General features: G+C 35.7%; 1 protein-coding gene across 3 annotated transcripts in view; it reads left to right on the top strand.

Moving 5' to 3' along the window:
- Positions 1–18049, top strand: part of NTN4 (netrin 4) — a 106624-nt gene extending 88575 nt beyond the window's left edge. For 2 of the 3 annotated variants that reach the window (XM_024754396.1, XM_024754398.1), the window contains 5 exons: positions 1729–1942; positions 2294–2409; positions 8608–8676; positions 11446–11616; positions 16631–18049. In XM_024754396.1, the coding sequence (XP_024610164.1) occupies positions 1729–1942; positions 2294–2409; positions 8608–8676; positions 11446–11616; positions 16631–16767 (707 nt within the window). In that variant the 3' untranslated portion in view covers positions 16768–18049. The remainder of the gene's footprint in view (positions 1–1728; positions 1943–2293; positions 2410–8607; positions 8677–11445; positions 11617–16630) is intronic. The other variant, XM_024754397.1, reaches the window with a different exon arrangement.
- The last annotated feature ends 253 nt before the right edge of the window (positions 18050–18302 follow it).

An 18302-nucleotide genomic window follows, 5' to 3' on the forward strand; every position in this document is an offset into this window, starting at 1 on the left:
CAACCTCTGTTGTTGCCTCACATCCTTCACAAAGAAGAGAGCTCTGCATTCTTCATTCCCTTATAAGGGCACCAATCTCATCTCCCCCAAATTGTATCCAAACCTCCTAAAGGCCCCCCACCTCTAAATACCGTCACATTGGGGATTAGGCTTCGACATACAAATTTGAAGCAGGGGGACACAAACGTTCAACAAATCAAATTAAGCTTTCTTCCTACACCAACCCTGAACTCTCCCACTTGTATAGGGTTGGAGAAACAACCTATCATTTTATCTGGGGTCACTATAAATTGATGACTACTAACCTCAAAAGGTGGCCTTTATGCTGCTGGCAATTTTACTTCACTTCCTAAGTGTCTCATTCACTCTCCCACTCCCATTCTTCATCATCTCTCTCACCTGATGACCTTGCTTTCTATTTCATCCAGAAAATACAAGCAATCAGGGGACTTCCCTGGTGGTACAGTGGTTAAGAATCTGCCTGCCAATGCAGGGGACACGGGTTCAATCCCTGGTCCGGGAAGATCCCACATTGCTGCAGGGCAACTAAGCCCGTGCGCCACAACTACTGAGCCCACTCACTGCAACTATTGAGCCCACGTGCCACAACTACTGAAGGCTGCATGCTCTAGAGCCTTCATGCTGCAACTACTGAGCCCGTGCTCCGCAACGAGAAGCCACTGCAATGAGAAGTCCGCACACCGCAACAAAGAGTAGCCCCCACTTGCTGCAACTAGAGAAAGCCCGGGCACAGCAACAAAGACCCAGCACAGCCAAAAAAGAAATGCAAGCAATCAGAAGAAAAATCCCACCGGCTCCCACCACTGCATTTATTCACTTCCCTGCATTTGTATCCATATGCTCTGCCTTCTGTCCTATTACTATGAACTAATCATGCTCCTACCCAAGTCCAACACCTCCTCTTCTACACCAAATCCCATCCTTTTTTTCCTCACTCAAGTATCCCTTTAAAAATTCTCCCATGTCTCTTCTACTCATCCATTTTTCCCTTTCTACTGGATCATTTCCATCAACATCAAACATGCTGTAATTTCCCCCATCTTAAAACAATCAAAACAGACAAAAACTCAAACCTTCACTTCAGTTCATATATCCGTTCGGTATTAGCTACCACCACATTTCTGTGCCCTTACAGAAAAGCTCACAACAGAGCTGTCTGTTCTCTTGCTCAGATTACTCTATTCCCATTCTCTCCTGAGTTTTCTTCAGTGAGGTTCGCCACTCACTGTTACACTGAAACCGTTCCTGCCAAGGACACCGGTGGTCTTCATGCTGTCAAGTACAGTGACCCATTCCTGTTCCTCCTCTTCTTGGACCTGTCAGCATTTAACACAGTTGATGTCGTCCACCTCCTTTGTTTGGCTTCCAGAACACCATGCGCTCATGAATTTTTTCCTTTCTCACTAACTGCTCCTTCTTTGTTTTCTTTGCTGATTCATTCTCATCACCCCAAACAAAAGCCATTCATATTTAATGCCTTTAATTTTAGGATAAATTAGGTGGTTTAGCAGCAGATGTGCTTTTCTGATGATATCTTCTTATCTGTCATTTAATTAGCTTTCATTCATTGAGCATACACCAAGTGGGTAAAGGAGGAGCCTCAGAGATATGCTGTGTGGTGAAGGGAAGCCAGTTTGGGATGGCTGGGCCTAATCTCCACAGATAATCTGGTCACTCATTGGTCCTTGTGTGTCCTCTCTGTTGTAGTGTGTTCCTGTCATCCAGTTGGATCAGCTGTCCTTCCTTTCAGCTCAGTGACCTTCTGTGACCCCAGCAACGGTGACTGCCCTTGCAAGCCTGGGGTGGCAGGGCCACATTGCGACAGGTGTATGGTGGGATACTGGGGCTTCGGAGCCTATGGCTGCAGGCCTTGTGACTGTGCAGGGAGCTGCGACCCTCTCACAGGAGACTGCATCAGCAGGTGAATGTGCATGGCTCTTGTTCTCACCTCTGTGTCTTTCAGATTCTTTTGAAGATCTGGTAGTGATTGGGAAAACGTTGCACGCCACTAGTGGACAAAGATGTATTTGCACATCTCTTTAAAAAATTTTTGTCAAAGTGCAGAGTCAAGTAATTTGTTCTTGCAAGATTCTAGAGATGGCCTGGTTCATTCCGCAAAATAAATTATTCTTTTTAACAATAAGCCCTTTACAACACTATTTCTGAAAAGTGAAAGGATGGGAAGGTAGCTAATAAGGTTTAAATCTCTAGAAATACATTCAAGTTCTAAGAAATTCCTTAATAAGTTCTTCATCATTTTCTATTTTATTAGCAGCACAGACATAGACTGGCATCATGAAATTCCTAACTTCCATTCCATGCACAATAAGAGTGAACCAGCCTGGGAGTGGGAGGATGAGCAAGGATTTTCTGCACTTCGACATTCAGGTGAGACAATAGATATTACTGCGTCTAGTCATATTTCCGGGTCTGGTCTTGAGTAACAGTGATTCATGACAAACCAGAGAACAGATTTTGGATCTTACAAGGGGAACTCTAGTTCTAAGGTTAACAAAGTAGTGACCCCCGTAATTATAAAACTCTTAAACATAGCTAAATGGTATTTAACAAGCTTTTGTTTATTTTCTGATTGTTACAATAACGTGTAATTAGTACAGAAAATGTGGAAAATGCAGAATATCACAGTAAAAAAAAAAAACCCAAATCTCACTATCCCACTGTTAATACTTTGGTGTGTTTCCCTCTCTCTAAGATTTTTCTTTTTTTTTGCTGTGGACCATTTTTAAAGTCTTTATTGAATTTGTTACAATATTGCTTCGGTTTTATGTTTTGGTTTTTTGGCCACGATGCATGTGGGATCTTAGCTCCCTGACCAGGGATTAAACCCACGCCCTCTGCATTGGAAGGCAAAATCTTAACCACTGGACCGCCAGGGAAGTCCCTTCCCCTCTCTAAAACATACTGTTTTACACAGTTGAGAGCTAACTCAATGGAAATGTACAGATTCATTTAAAGGAAAAACATTCTTACAGACCTAGTGTATGTAACTCAGTACAAAGCAAAAGCTAGCTGTGAACTCCTCATGTTTAAAGCTTTTATCCAACTATAAAACAAAAATAATTTTACAAACTAAATATAAGCCAAATAAAACTAATAAAATTCAAGTTAACATTAATTGAAAATGAAAAATGATTTTTACTGAAGCCAAAACACTGTTTACTACATAAATATGATTCCTTGAGTTTATCAATTCTATACTCCTCTTTATTCTGATTTAATTTTCCTGTGATGTTTACCTGTTCTGTCATTTGAGGAGCAGGCTGTGATACTGGCGTGAACACATAATTTCTGTGTTCATCCTATCTCTATTCTTTTCTCATAGAAACTCAAGTGGTTCTATATAGCATCAACTTAAATCATGTCACAAATACAAATGTGGACAAGAAATCTTGTCAGCATTTGGTTGTAAAGTGCTCACCAAATCATCCAAATAAAACTTAAAATAACATTAAAATATTTTTTATTATTAAACATGACAAACACCAAAAATGTGATATGAACACCCATGTGAACACCTTCTAGTGTTATCAAATCTTGATTTTGCCATAATTGCCTCATATTTTCATTTAAATTCTACAGATGCATTTGAAGCCCCTGATGTACCAATCTACGAGTTGACTAGCCTTCCTTACTCCACAGAATAACCACTAACCTGAATTTTGGTGTTCATCATCCACTTTCACATTTTTACTATATATATATATTAAATAGTATATAATATATTTATATATTTATGTAATGTTTTAAAAATCTCATGTACATGATAACTTACCTACCCTTTACATTTTTTTTTTTTTTAGTTAAATGTGTACTTTTTTTAGATTTATCCATTCTATTATATGAATACAACACTCTGTATTCTCCCATTGTTTGCCATTTAGGTTATTTCCAATTTCCAATTTTCCACTATTATATATAATGCTACCATGAATGTTCTCTTATATGTGTTATATTGTGTACTTGAGAAGGAGTTTCACTAGATCAGGGGCTGGCAAACTACAGTCCTCAGGCCAAATGTGGCCTGCCATCTACTTTTCTCCAGGCTAAGCTGCCTGCTCTAAGGTTTAAATGGTTATTTTAAATGGTTATATAAGTACCTACATAAAATCTTTAATTTTTCCCCATGGCCACAAAGCCTAAAATATTTATTATCTGTTCCATTATAAAAAATGTTTGCTGACCCTTGTTCTGGGGTACAATCTAGACACTGTTGGGTCACAGTGTGCTTATTGTCAAATTTACCATTTATTGCCAAATAGCTCTCTCAAGTGGTTGCATAAATTTGCATTCCACCAGCAAAGTATGACACCCGGTTGTTCCACATCCTCACAAATAAGTACTTTGTACTTATTTAACAAATGTCTATATAGCACATACAAGGGGTCAAGCAGTATTCTAACTCGTTAACTCAGGCACAGTTTAACTCATTCAATATTTATTGGACTTCTAAAACTGATGTTATCAAACCTCTAAATTTTTGCCAATCTGATGGGTGTGAAATGGGATCTTGTCATTTTAATTGCATTTTCCTGATTAGTAATTTTTCATGGTTTCTTGGACTTTCAGGTTTCTTTTTCTGTGAATTTCCTATTTGTAATTTTCTTACTAATTTGTAGGAATGCTTTATAGACTCATTCATTTGACAAATATTTATTGAATACTTATACTACGTGCCAGTGCTGTAAATCTAGTAATTGAACAGACAAAAACCTCAGTCTCCAAGGAGTTCACATTCATGCAGAGGAAAACAGCTAATAAACAAGTAAAATATTTAATGATGTTTAATATAATAGACAAATAAAGCAGGGATGTGGGATAAGAAATACTTGAGAGGGACATACTTTTAAATGGGGTGATCAGAAAAGTCCTATGAAAGGACTTTTGAGAAAAAAACCTCAGGAAGGTAAGGGAGTGAGCTATATAGATAACAGAGGAAAGAGAGTTTAGGCAGAAGATACAGCAATTACAGAAACCCTGAGGTGAGACTAGGCCTGACTTATTTAGGGAACAGCAAGGAGGCCAGTGTGGCTGAAGCAGAGTAAGAAACCACAGTTTTAATACCTTCTCATAGAGAATTTATGGACCTTTCAAGAATCAAGAACTCAAGTTATAGAAACACTTGGTATCTGCAATTCCATATCATGGGTTTTTTTTCACTTAACATAATCTTATGATCGTTTTCCTAATTGGTTTCATTTTAATTCACAACAGGAAAGAAGGTGGGAAAGATAAGGTAATATGAAGTTGTCATATTTATCTTTTTTAGCATTTGAAAAGGAAAAATCTTTCCCATTAATTTTGTGCCTTAATGCTACGTAGTCTGAATTCTATGATGTTAACTTTAATAACCACTTTTGAAAGATTTCTTCTCTTTTTCTAACACAATCGTTTTCAGAATTCTCCAACTTTGTCTGCCAAGCCAAATCTGTAAAAATCAAGGTTCTAGTGCCATAAGACATTCGTTAAGCCAATCATCATGTTACTAGGGAGGGAGCTGGCAGCACACTAATGAAGCACATAACGGTGCTGGCATCAGACTAACTCCATACTCTCACATCCACAACAGCTGTTAGGTCTATGATGTCCCCAGAGAGTCTCTGAAATTCATCTGGATGAGCTCCGGATTGAGGAAGAGACTGTTCAGTCTCCTGCTACAGCAATATTCCCAATGAGTATAAAATAGTGCCCCTGGGCACCTTTTTCAACAGAAAAATGATAATCAGTTTTCTAAGCACTGTGGTTCATTTTCAAATCTATGTGCCTACATACCTATTTACCTGCCATAAGTTTCCATAACTAGGAATATAATGCACTATACCAAGATACTCTTGATTTCTACCACTTCTTGTGGGGTAGAGAGCATCAGATGTAAAATTTCACTTCCTGTCCAACAAAACTGGCTTTAACTAGTACCAGAGAACTGTAAGCAATACTTTTTTTTGAAACGTTCTAACAACCCAGTATAACTAAATAGGTTTTCCTCTTCTTCCAAATTTCTTTTAAGAAAACACATCTGGGCTGAAGCCTAATCAAAAAAAGATTTATTCAAAAGCAAATTTTAATGTCTGATTTCTTAACATATGAAAAGGGAGTACTGGAAAGCAGCCAAGGAAAGGTCTTCAAGTAACAGACTTATTCATGTTCTTTTTATTAAATTTTTTTTTCTTTTTATACAATTTTAAGGGTTACTTTCCATTTACAGTTATTACTATATTCACTATAAATATTCACTATATTCCCCATGTTGTACAATACATCCTTGAGCCTATTTTATACCCAATAGCTTGGACCTCCCACTCCCCCACCCCAGTATTGTCCCTCCCTACTCATGTTCTTATAGGCTCAAGGACAAAGCGAAGAGCATTATGTTGAGGAGTAAGATATGCATGGTAGTTACCATACTCTCTTGCTTTGGTGGAATCATCAAAGGCAATGAGCTGTCCACTCAGGTTACTACAGTTTCTGAATGAGCAGTCCTCTGCTTTGTTTAGATGATAAGCAATATTACTTAACAAATCACAACAGCTCATTTTAAGCATCTTTGATTTAATCTTTCTCACTATTTAATTCCACTGTGATTTTCTACTTGCAGATCTCGTTCTGGTTTCTCAAGAAACTTTAGCTAGAGCCGATATGTCAATATTTTCCATTTTCCATATCTACCTACCTAGTCTCACCAGAATCACACTCTCATTTCCACATGTATGTCTGTCAGCATCTCTAATTCATTATATTCTCCTCGTACTAGACCTCTGTTGTTTTTTGCCTGACCAGATCCCTTTCCCCTTCTTTCTTGCTATTTCTGTGGTAGCTCAACCCAGTTTTTCTTTGGGGAACCACTCTTCCGCCATTTAATACAGTCTTAGAGAAGTCAATCAGATGTTCTGTCCCTAGAGTTTAAATCTTGAGCTGAAAGTGGCAAATTCTGAAAATGATTAGAGTTCATGATTCCAATGGCAAAGCTGTAAAGAGACTGCCCAATAGATCTCTGGCGCGCTCTTGTTTCTTGTCCTTTCAGAGTTCTGGTTCTTCGGCTTTTTCTCCTTTCTATGAGCTACTCAATAAACTTTCAATAATTAAGTTAGACTATTGATTACTACAAAAAAAAAAAAACGTAATACACTCCTAAAATGCTCTCCTTCTCCTAACTTCCCTATTTCTGTTAGCGAAACTACAATCCTCTCTGTCACCTTGGCTGAAAATTTCAAGTACATTTTTATGCTTCCTCATAAAATTGGATGCTTGTCCTCATCCAATGCAGTGACAGGATTTGTAGACCTGTAGACCCTAACTCTGCAGCATCCTTTGATATTTCTTCCTATCTACACCCATGGCCACCTCTCAGACCCATATCCCATCTGCCTTAGAAAGACAGTACAATGGAAAGATTGGGGGCTTCAGATTCTCCCCAACCCAGGCTTAAAATCTGGCTTTTCTACTTGTTAGCTATACGCTGCCTTGAACAAGCTAATTAACCTCTCTGAGCCTTCCTTTTTTCATTTGTTAATAGTACCTATCTCATAACCTAACTGTAAATATTAAATAAGATCATATGGATAAAATTCCTTATAAAGTTTATGGCTTATAGTTGATATTCAATTTAGTTACTGTTGTGTGTTACCAATTTCACGAGTTTCTAACTGGTCCCTGCCTTCATATTTTCTCCATTCCAACAGTTTTGATACAGTAATGCCAGATTAATTTTCATATATATATTTTTAAATTCATGTAACTTCTTTAAGCTGATAGCTTTGAAAATTACCCTTTATCTAACAAATTAAATTCAGGCCCTAACTGCATGTCAGTCAAGGTCCTCCATGATACCTTCTATTATTCTCAACTCAATCTGTACCCAGGATAAACAGAACAACTGGTTCTTCCATGAACACTCTCTCCTCTTTCTCTTACATTTCTTTGCTCATCCTTTTATCTCTGTATTCCTGTCAAATTTCTATTTGTTAGAATCTTAGACTATTGTAAATAGTAAATAAATAAAAATAAATAAATAAATAAATACTTAGTAAATAAATGTAAAAGACTTAAAATAGTGTCTGGCATGTAGTAAGTGCTCCCCAGTAAATGTTACCTGCTGTTATGCCACTCAGTGCCTATAAAATGCAATGCGTGAGGGTAGGAGGGGAGGGGTTAGGGAAGAGGTAGAATTATATCTAATTGTTAAATCAGTAAGAATGAAAATCCTGGGGAATTCCCTGGTGGTCCAGTGGTTAGGACTCTGTGCTCTCACTGCCGAGGGCCTGCGTTTGATCCCTGGTCGGGGTACTAAAATCCCACAAGCTGAGCGGCATGGCCAAAAAAAAAAAAAGAATGAAAATCGTATCCATTCTGGGCTTTAAGAATATAAAGATGAATAAGACATAACCATCGTCCTCAAGGATCACAGTCTAGAGAGGAAACAGGTACATAAATAAGTATAAGAATGCTACTATAGACTATGTACAAAGGCATTTTGAAAGTCTTCCAAAGATTTCTTGAATTTACTTGCGATTGTTTTTTGTTTTACTTTTTTTCTAAATAACTAACACCATGTTCATTCACTTTCTGTAGGTAAATGTGAGTGTAAGGAACAGGTGTTAAGAAACTCTAAGGCATTCTGTGGAATGAAATATTCATACGGTGAGTTTGAAGTCCTTGAATGCTTCTAAGGATCTATTCAAACTAAGTAGGAAAAGTTTTTAAGGAAATGGGTGGCCTGGTTTATCACATTCACAGTAAATCAAAGCACTAGTCTTATATAATAATAGTAAACATAGTAGTCTGGCCTTGACCTAGATTCTCCTAATAGAGATGGTGTTGAATGTAATGGTGAGAGCAGGAGGCTTTAGAGCAAAAGCAGGGTTATCCTGCTATGTGGAAAAGAGGCAAACAAGAAAAAGAAAAAAATCATGACACGTAATCCTTTCTTATAAATGCTTCTTGTATTAGTAATCTAAAAGGGAAGTCTCTAGCCACTTAAATGATTTCTCAGCCAGTTTATCCTGTAGTACTACTAGGCAGAAATCAGTTTAAAGCAGTATATTTCACAGTGACTAAAAGCTCAGGCTTTGGGCTCAGACCTACATGGGTTTTATTTGTGGTTTATTGGGTGGGTAACTTAATGTCTCCAGACTTCCTCCTCTGTAAAATAGGGATGACGCCACCTTCCCCATGAAATGAGATTTTTGAAAAGCACACAGCACATTACCTTGCACATACTAGATGCTCAGTCAGTGTTAGGGAAGGAAGGGGAAATATAGTGGGGAGGCCTTGAGACAAGCTCTCTGCCTGAGTCTCTTCCCTGCCCTCTCTATATACTCTAGACTCCTCTACCTTCCAAATGCCAGGAAAATACAGTGTATGGACAAAGGAAAATGCCATTGCCCTAAGTAAAGACTGTTACTATCTTCAAATTCTAAATGGCTTTATGTTTATTATTAAGTATATTAAAGATGCCTTATCTTGCCAACATATCATTGACTAGTGTCTGAATCTTTTTATTATTCCATAATGTATACAGCATTATTTATTATTTATGCATTACAATGAAGAGAAAGTTTTAAGTCATGATTTCTGAAACAAAATGTTTAGGTTCTTGATAACATTGTATTTATTCTCATAAAAGATAAAAACACAAATGTTAAAAACCTCATAAATCTTATCTAAAATTATGTGCATATTTCCCTCCTTTCACCTGCCAACTTGGTTAAATAATAGAAGCAAACTTTTGAAATGCATAGTGCCCAGTAAAGAAAAGTCAATTTAGAGGGAAAGGTATTTACTATTAAAAGCAAAAAAATATGACAATTTAGTCCAAAGTCATTCAGTTCAATAGAAATATCAACTGGTTTTCATTATCACATAGATTCAGTAGCTCTTTGACTGAATTTACAACCACATTGATATCTTTTAATACAACTGTATTATTTTCTGCTTAAGAGAACTTGAATGCTTTTAATGATGTCATGAAGTATCTTGGTCTTATTAAGTGCAATACACCTACAGACTTGGGGAAAAATGGTCTCCCCCTCCCCATTCTCTGACTTAATAGAAAAGATACTCGATTCATTTTTATTCTTTTAGCAAATATTTATTGAGTTATAATAATGAATTGATAAGGTTCCTGCTCTCTTTGAGCTAGAAAAATAATAGTGAACATTTATTGAGCATTGGCCATGTGCGAGGGGCTACTACAATATGTACCCTGCATGCATTTACCTTATCAGAGTTCTAGTCCAAAGTCTACCTCTAATCAATCAGGCATACAGGTTTGAGCAGTTCACTTAAAACTTGCTTCCTCATACATAAAACAAGACTAGATGAGCTCTTAAGAGCCCTTAGACGTCTAAAATTTGGTGAATCTATAATTTGGTGCATTTGGTGACTCTATAAAGAAAACATGGCCATCTGACAGCCATATTCTCAGGATATGGTACCAGCCAAGATAGGGTTCTTTTATTACACACAATCTTCCATCATCTTCCAAGATATAGATGAGCCAGTAAGAACTCTCCTAATAATACAGAACGTTGCATTCAGTGTTCCTTAGGTCTATGTTTTTCCCCACCCCAATTTATCCCATTACTTGATCCCTATCCACATCCATTTCATAGATGGAAGAACATAATAGAATCAGGAGTCATATTGAAAACTGGAGCTCTGCCATCACGTAGGACAGCTTCCTAATCCCAGTCAGCTTGCATTACACCAGGGAAGAAAATTAAGTAATCAATAATATTATTTAATCTCTTTAGAATACGTAAAATATGTCCTGGCAGTAACATTTTGCTTTTTGTCATAACATTACACAAAGCTAGCTATAAGAGTATAATATAGTCAGAATCTAAATAAAAACCAGGATAACAATTCTACTTCCTGTGCATCTTTTTTCTATTTAGATTTGATAGCTGAATGTGTTTAAGATTTATTTGCAGTAGGCAAATGGCTGATATTCTCTTAGCATAGTGATATGGACAGAAGTAGCAGTTGAAAAATGTTAAGAAAGAACAGGAAGTTAATATAGATAAATGAGATGAAGTCAGTGCAAAATCAATGAGCCTAATGATTTTCTTTCTTTTTATTGAGGTATATACAGTTAATGTACAATATTATATGTTTCAGGTGTACAACTAACGATTCACGGTTTTTAAAGGTTATATTCCATTTACAGTTATTATAAAATATTGGCTATATTCCCTGTGTTGTACAATACAATATATTCTTGTAGCTTATCTATTTTATACATAGTAGTTTGTACCTCTTAATCCCTAATGATTTTTAAAGCAAATTTCCACATTATCATTGGTTTACTTTTCCATTATACTCTGAAATGCATATTTAAGTTGTTCAAAGTTCAAAGGATAGTATGAAATTCTATGCATTTTGACTTTTGGAATTGTGTTGTTACAGTGCTAAAAATAAAGATTTTATCAGCTCATGATAAAGGATCTCATGCTGAGGTCAATGTGAAGATTAAAAAAGTCTTAAAATCCACCAAACTGAAAATTTTACGAGGAAAACGAACATTATATCCAGAATCATGGACTAACAGAGGCTGCACTTGTCCAATCCTCAACCCTGGTGAGCATTAGTCTCTTCTAGCTTGTTACCTACCATGTTTCTGCTGATTTGCTGCTTGTCCTACATTCTCTGAACCACAACCTAAATAAACTCAGCAAGAGTATCTCTCCTTTTCACCATCTGATCTAGGGAAAATCCAAATGGAATTCTTTGAACTGACATCAAAAATTTTTTTCTCTTTCACATGCTCTATAAAAGTAAAATATTTTAAAATCCAGCAATATAGTATTTTCTGTCCTGAAAGAGAAGTCTCAGATTGGTTCCAGGTGTCAGTAGCAAGGAAAGCACTTTCATGAATTTATCTGCCAATAATACTGTATTGGAAAGCTAGGTCCTATTATGATGCCCTGGTTAGAACTTGCTCCCAAAAGGAAGTTCAAATGCAAAATTCCATCTGTGCAAATAATATCGAATTCATTTTTACTGTTGCATGAGAAGCATCTGTTTCTCCTGGATAGAAAACAACTCTCAAGTTCTCATCATCTTCTTTTTCATTAAATGACCTTTTGGTTTCAAATTAGAAACAGCAAAAACAAACAAACAACAACAAAACTACAGAATCTTAGAGAAACTTGGAGTGGAGGAAAATGTGCACTTTAAAACATTGTGGCAGACATAGAGGCAAGCAAGTAAGGATGGGATTCATATCTGTTCACTCTACAAGTACACTCATACTGCGTCATAAGCTGCTTATTTCTGTCTCCCTCATTAAATTTGAGGATGGGATTTAGATTTTTGACCATACTATCTCCAGGGCCTACCATTAGTACCCAAATAACAGTAACAAAATACCCACAGAGTAAGTTCTAGTAAAACAAATAATATATTTTTTAATCTTCTGTATTTCCTTGTTTACGAAGTTGCCAGCTGTGTCTTAATGGCACTGCTGAAACAGGTGCATAATCTGTGTTCTGGATCTAATTCTTTTCAAATTTAAGTCCAGGAAACCACAGTTATGTTAAGAAGTCATTTATGGGTTTTGGTTAATAAATCTGAGAGAAATAGATAACTGAGTGAGAGAAAGAGAGAGAAAAACTATCAATTTTTATTTTATCCCCACAACCTAAACGATCTACACAGTGATATAAAACGCTTGACTTTTGACCATTGACTAATCTCTCACACCCTTCTCTTGACTTTTGACCATTGACTAATCTCTCACACCCTTTTATACCTCTTCATATTTTATTTAAATTAATCTAAATTTTAATAAGGAAAAATTTAAAGACATTTTAAAATAAATATGTTTACAAAGAACAAATGAAGTAATCAGAATCTTGGATTTTGAATACCGGAGACTAGGAGTCATCAATTTAAGTTCTGTTTCCCGGGGCTCTTTCTATAAGCACTTTCTACTATCTTGGCAAAAGACAAAGAAAGAAATCCACTCAGTTTTTTAGTAAGACATTATAAACAAAAGCTTTGACAATCTGAGCCACCCTGCAGGAAGTGAATTACACTTCCTAATCAGATTTCTGCCAAATAGAGTAAAAGAATCAACTGAGTTCATCACAACTGAAAACATAAGCACAATTATTCAAAGAATTCTTGAAAACATGTTTATTCACTTCGATGAAAAGACTAGAACCTGCCAAAGCAAAACCAGACACTCTTTCATTTCACTTTGTTTTTCCATTTTACAAGTTCAATAGCTAAGGCCAAAGAAAGCTGATAAGAAAACTCTGAAACTTTACACGCCAACATTTCCTTTGCTACTTTTGAAAAGGAGTAATCTAATTGGCATCCCTGCAAATTCATTCATTCCTACATTCATACATACATTTACTCATTCATCAATCATATATTTTAGAATACCAAGGCTAGCACTAAAGTATTATATTTTCTTTCTCTATGGATACAAAGTAAATTTTGCACCCTCAAACTTATAGCAAGGTTGGGACTTCCCTGGTGGCGCAGTGGTTAAGAATCTGCCTGCCAATGCAGGGGACATGGGTTTGAGCCCTGGGCTGGGAAGATTCCCCACAAGCCACAGAGCAACTATGCCCACGTGCCACAACTACTGAGCCTGCGCTCTACAGCCTGTGAGCCACAACTACTGAACCTGCGTGCCACAACTACTGCAGCCCACATGCCTAGAGCCTGTGCTCCGCAACAAAGAGAAGGCACCACAATAAGAAACCCGCGCACCGCAACAAAGAGTAGGCCCCACTCACCACTAGAGAAAGCCTGCGCACAGCAACGAAGACCCAACGCAGCCAAAAAATAAAAATAAATAAATAAATAAAAACTTAGAGCAAGGTAGATGTCAAAAGCATAGAGATAGGAAAATAAAATGTAATGCTAGTAAGTGATACAACAGGTAACATTGTTTTCCATGCTAACTTTTGGCATGATGCTGTTCCATAATTTATGGATTTATTCAGCATCATTTTTATTAGTTTAATTTATATTTATACTTCAAAGTAATGGCAAACTCCTATAATATTTGTTCTATTTATAGTTTCAAAGTAAATTCATTTAAAATACTAGACTTAACACTGAAAATTTCCTAAAAATTGTTTATCGTATTTTTAAATGAGGATTTTATTATTTTAGAGATGATGCAAACAATACCAAGACGATTATGTTTTGGGCTTTTTTGTTTTTTTTTTTAAGGCGATTATGTTTTAACTAGTCTGTTAATCAAATATTGGGATTCTTTTTCATGAAGAAGCTAAGGTTACCCTTTAAAGAATTTAAATACCTTATAATCCATCTTACGTACATATATATGTATATATTTTAACAAAAATGAAATCATAAGTATATGCTTCATTCTGCAACCTACTTTATTCAGTTATTATCTTTCCCTTCAGTTTTAATTTTCATATACTCTAATACTCAGATCATATTCCAATTTCCCAATTGATCCCAAAATGTTCTTTAGACGTGGTTTGTCCTTGCCAGTATTCAATCCAGAATCACACATTGTATCTAGTTTTTAAGCCCCTCAAGTATCTTTTATTCATGCAGAGTTTCTTTTTAGTATTGAAGAAATTATTATTGTTGAAGAAACCAGGCCAGGTGTCCTGTAGATTATCCTGCCTTCTATATTTGTCTGGTTGGTTCTTTGTGGTGTCATTTAGCTTGTCTCTCTACTTCCTGTATTTCTTGTAATCATAAAGAAAAGCTTGATAGACTCAAGATAAACATTTTGTCTAGAATTCATCATAGATATTGTTGTGTGCTTCATGTTAAATCACATCACGTTAAATCACATCACAAGATATATAGTACCTGGATGACCCACCGTCAGGGTTGCTAAACTTGACTCTGGGGTTGGAGTGATTACAGTCTGATCTCTCCATTGGGTTCCCTTTTGAGACTAGAAAACAATGAGTATGAGTTACTTAGTCACTAAGCAAACATCCAGTTCCCCATTAACTATTCAATTTAATGATTTTATCACCAATTCAATTGGCAATCCCTTCCTCAATGAATAATTTCATTAGAATTTGAGAAATGATGTTTTTCTAATTTCACCTAATTCCCTTCATTTATCAATTAACATTATTCTGTAAGAGGACTTTCTCTCCCAAGCTGGGCTATTAGGTTACCATGAAATATAGTTCCTATTATAAAAGCACAATAAATGCTAAATTCTTTCCTTTAATTTTCAATTTCCAAAGTAAGGAATGGTTTTAACAACTGTCTCAAGATGACAAGTTAATTTTTCTCTGGATTTCTATTTTTTGAGTATCACTTTGGAATTATGGATTTTTGTTGATTCAGTATATTAACACACACACACTTATGACATTCTTGGTGCTCAAATTATCACAACTTTGGCGAGTTATAACCCTCCCTTGCTGGTTCCTGTATCCTTTTAAAATGATTCCCATTAAGCTTTGAAAGCTTCCTTGCATTTTTTAGCACAATAAGAAATCCCATGCTTACCTTGTATCTTCCTGCCCTGGACCTAAAAAAAGCATTTCTTCAAGAAGCCTTGTTTAGTTTTGTTTTGTCTTTAGTGAGACCTGTTATTAGAGACGTTATGTTTGTTACAGGTGTTCATTACCACTGGAATGACATTTTTAAAGCCATTTTAGTGAATGAACAAGACTGTATATACTAAACCATGAGTTTAAATTGATATTTTCAATTGAATTTTAACATCTTGTGTTTTCCCTTAACTTGAGTTTTAAAGTATATGTCTCTTGATCTTATATAGGAAAGTTCTATTTTATAAATGTAATTACTTATTTGCTCTACCCTATAATATTAAAGAAAATTGTTTCAAAATACTAATATTGATATTACTACAGACATGTACCGAGGGAGATTATCACATTTCTTTTTATTAATGTATGGATAATGAGATTGTCCTTTTGGATTTTTATGTTTGTTAGCCAAAATTTTTACTTGAAGCCTGAAAAGAATTTTGAATTATAAAGTCAGCACTAGTCAAGTCTCATCTTTTTTTTAAGTATGACAAACAAACATTCTATATTCCAAAAACACACTGACTTTATATAGGAGATATGTGTTATTTTGTATAATCCATAGCTCTCTTCCAATACGTTTTCCCAAATGATTGTTTCACTTTTATAAAATCCTCCTTAATATACACTACTATACATAGTGAGTCTCCAAGAAATATTGAACTGTGGCAGCATGTTAAGTACCCACAGAATCCTCACTTCTTCACCATAGAGGGAAAGAGTAAAAGTTCAACAATCAGACAGGCCTGAACTTGAGTCAGCGTGCACTGCTTACTGGCAAACACTGTTTCTCAATCTTGCCGAGCCTCTGTTTCCTCATTTGTAAAACAAGGAAAGAAGAAAGGTAATACCTACTTCATAGGGTTATTTTCAAGATTAAATGAGATAATACATTTAGAGCACTTAGCACATAATAAATATTTACTAAGTGTCAGCTATTATTGCATATGACTCCCTATTTCAACTATGAATTTACAAAACCATGAACCATGTATATATAAAACTGCTAAAGTCACATCTCTCCCTTCAATAAACTATGATACTACATAGTCCCTAATTTTGTTCTCTTTCAGGTTTGGAGTACCTTGTAGCAGGACATGAGGATGTAAGAACAGGCAAACTAGTCGTGAATATGAAAAGTTTTGTCCAGCACTGGAAACCATCTCTTGGAAGAAAAGTCATGGATATTTTGAAAAGAGAGTGCAAGTAGCAGAAAAGGTGTATAGCACATAATGGCAATTCTCTATGTACAAAACACAAACTTAATGGAAAGGAGGCCTCAAAGATGAAACTGGAAATTTTTTTTAGTGCCAAAATATATAGAAATGTTCCAATGCATGGCCCTTGTCTACCCTATCTCTTTTGGGCCCATGTTTAAATACAGTTTGTTTCATAAAGTGGAATGAAAAATCCAATACCGATACCTATGTTCTATAGGACTCATTCTGAAATTCATAACTATTAAGAATATTTTAATAGCAGTAAGATATTTAGCAGTAATCCATTAAGGGCAATGCACGTAACAAGGACTCCTCCCATCTTCAGATATATTACTTACATTTGTGCTACTTGGAGTAATTAATGAGATTTTAAGGAATCCCCAACCCTACTATCAGAAAAGGTGTTTCTTAAAAAGAGCCTTCTCTTGTGTGATGTGCGTGAACTTTGGTCTGTGGGGTGTTAAATGGAACCTCTCCACATGTATATAGTATTTCATTGTATAAAGCACTTTACTACCTACCACTTGTGTTGTGAAAGTTTGGAGACTGCCGTTGACAGAAAAAAAAAGAAGAAAAGGGCACGTAAGAAAACCTGCTGAAACAGAAGCACTATCACTACGTGTGGAAAAAATGTGGAAGTTGTACTCTTTAAACTTGAACACTTGAGAGTAACTATGTGAAGACGCAACCTGAAAGGAGAATATGTTTGCATGAAGTCTCAGCTTTGGGATAGAGGTTAGATTCCACAGATACCAGCCATGATGAAACTTTAAAAAAAACTGAACAAGAAGAGACTCTAAGAGAAAGGAGTCATACGTGTAGAAAATGCTTGGATAAAGAGAAAATGGACTTAAAATTTTAAAAGCCCATTTATTTTCAATGCACTTGTACACACTTCAAAAATTATTGTAGACACAATTTGTTTTATTTTTGTGTTTAGTATTTAAACCTGAATATGGAAACAGTTTCCTCCTTGTCTTTATTAACAGTATATGGTCATTCTATTCACTCATTTTTTGACTCAATGTATGTGATAGTTCACCAAATTACAGTTTTTCATTATTATTTCTCTTCTGTGCTCATGCATAACCACTATACATATCATTTCTTCTGTACTTGAATATATAAAACCTGAACCACAGTGCCATAAGATTAACTTCACATACAGAACATATTTTTCCTGAGGTCCTGTGGACTTGCAAAATATATATATATATTGCTCTGTTAATTTTTTATATTTCATATATGTAATAAAGGAATATGATCTCCTGATTTTTGCCTCACTTCCTGATCAACTCTTTCACTGATGCTAAAGATTACCTTCTCTTAATGAGGGAACTCAAATCTATTTCCTTAAACTAAGAAAATCAAATAAGGACCTGGTATTTCTACTCTTATATTCTAGGGTTTGGGGATGGAGTGGAAGCTAATTCAGATGGGTTTACTTTCTGTAGCTGTTGGACGTGAACTTTTTCATCAGATGCATTGCATTTTTTTATATTACATTTACTTTTTTTTTTTTTTT

This window comes from Neophocaena asiaeorientalis, unplaced genomic scaffold, assembly GCF_003031525.2.
Source record: "Neophocaena asiaeorientalis asiaeorientalis breed wild unplaced genomic scaffold, Neophocaena_asiaeorientalis_V1.1 scaffold92, whole genome shotgun sequence".
Taxonomy (NCBI): Eukaryota; Metazoa; Chordata; class Mammalia; order Artiodactyla; family Phocoenidae; genus Neophocaena; species Neophocaena asiaeorientalis.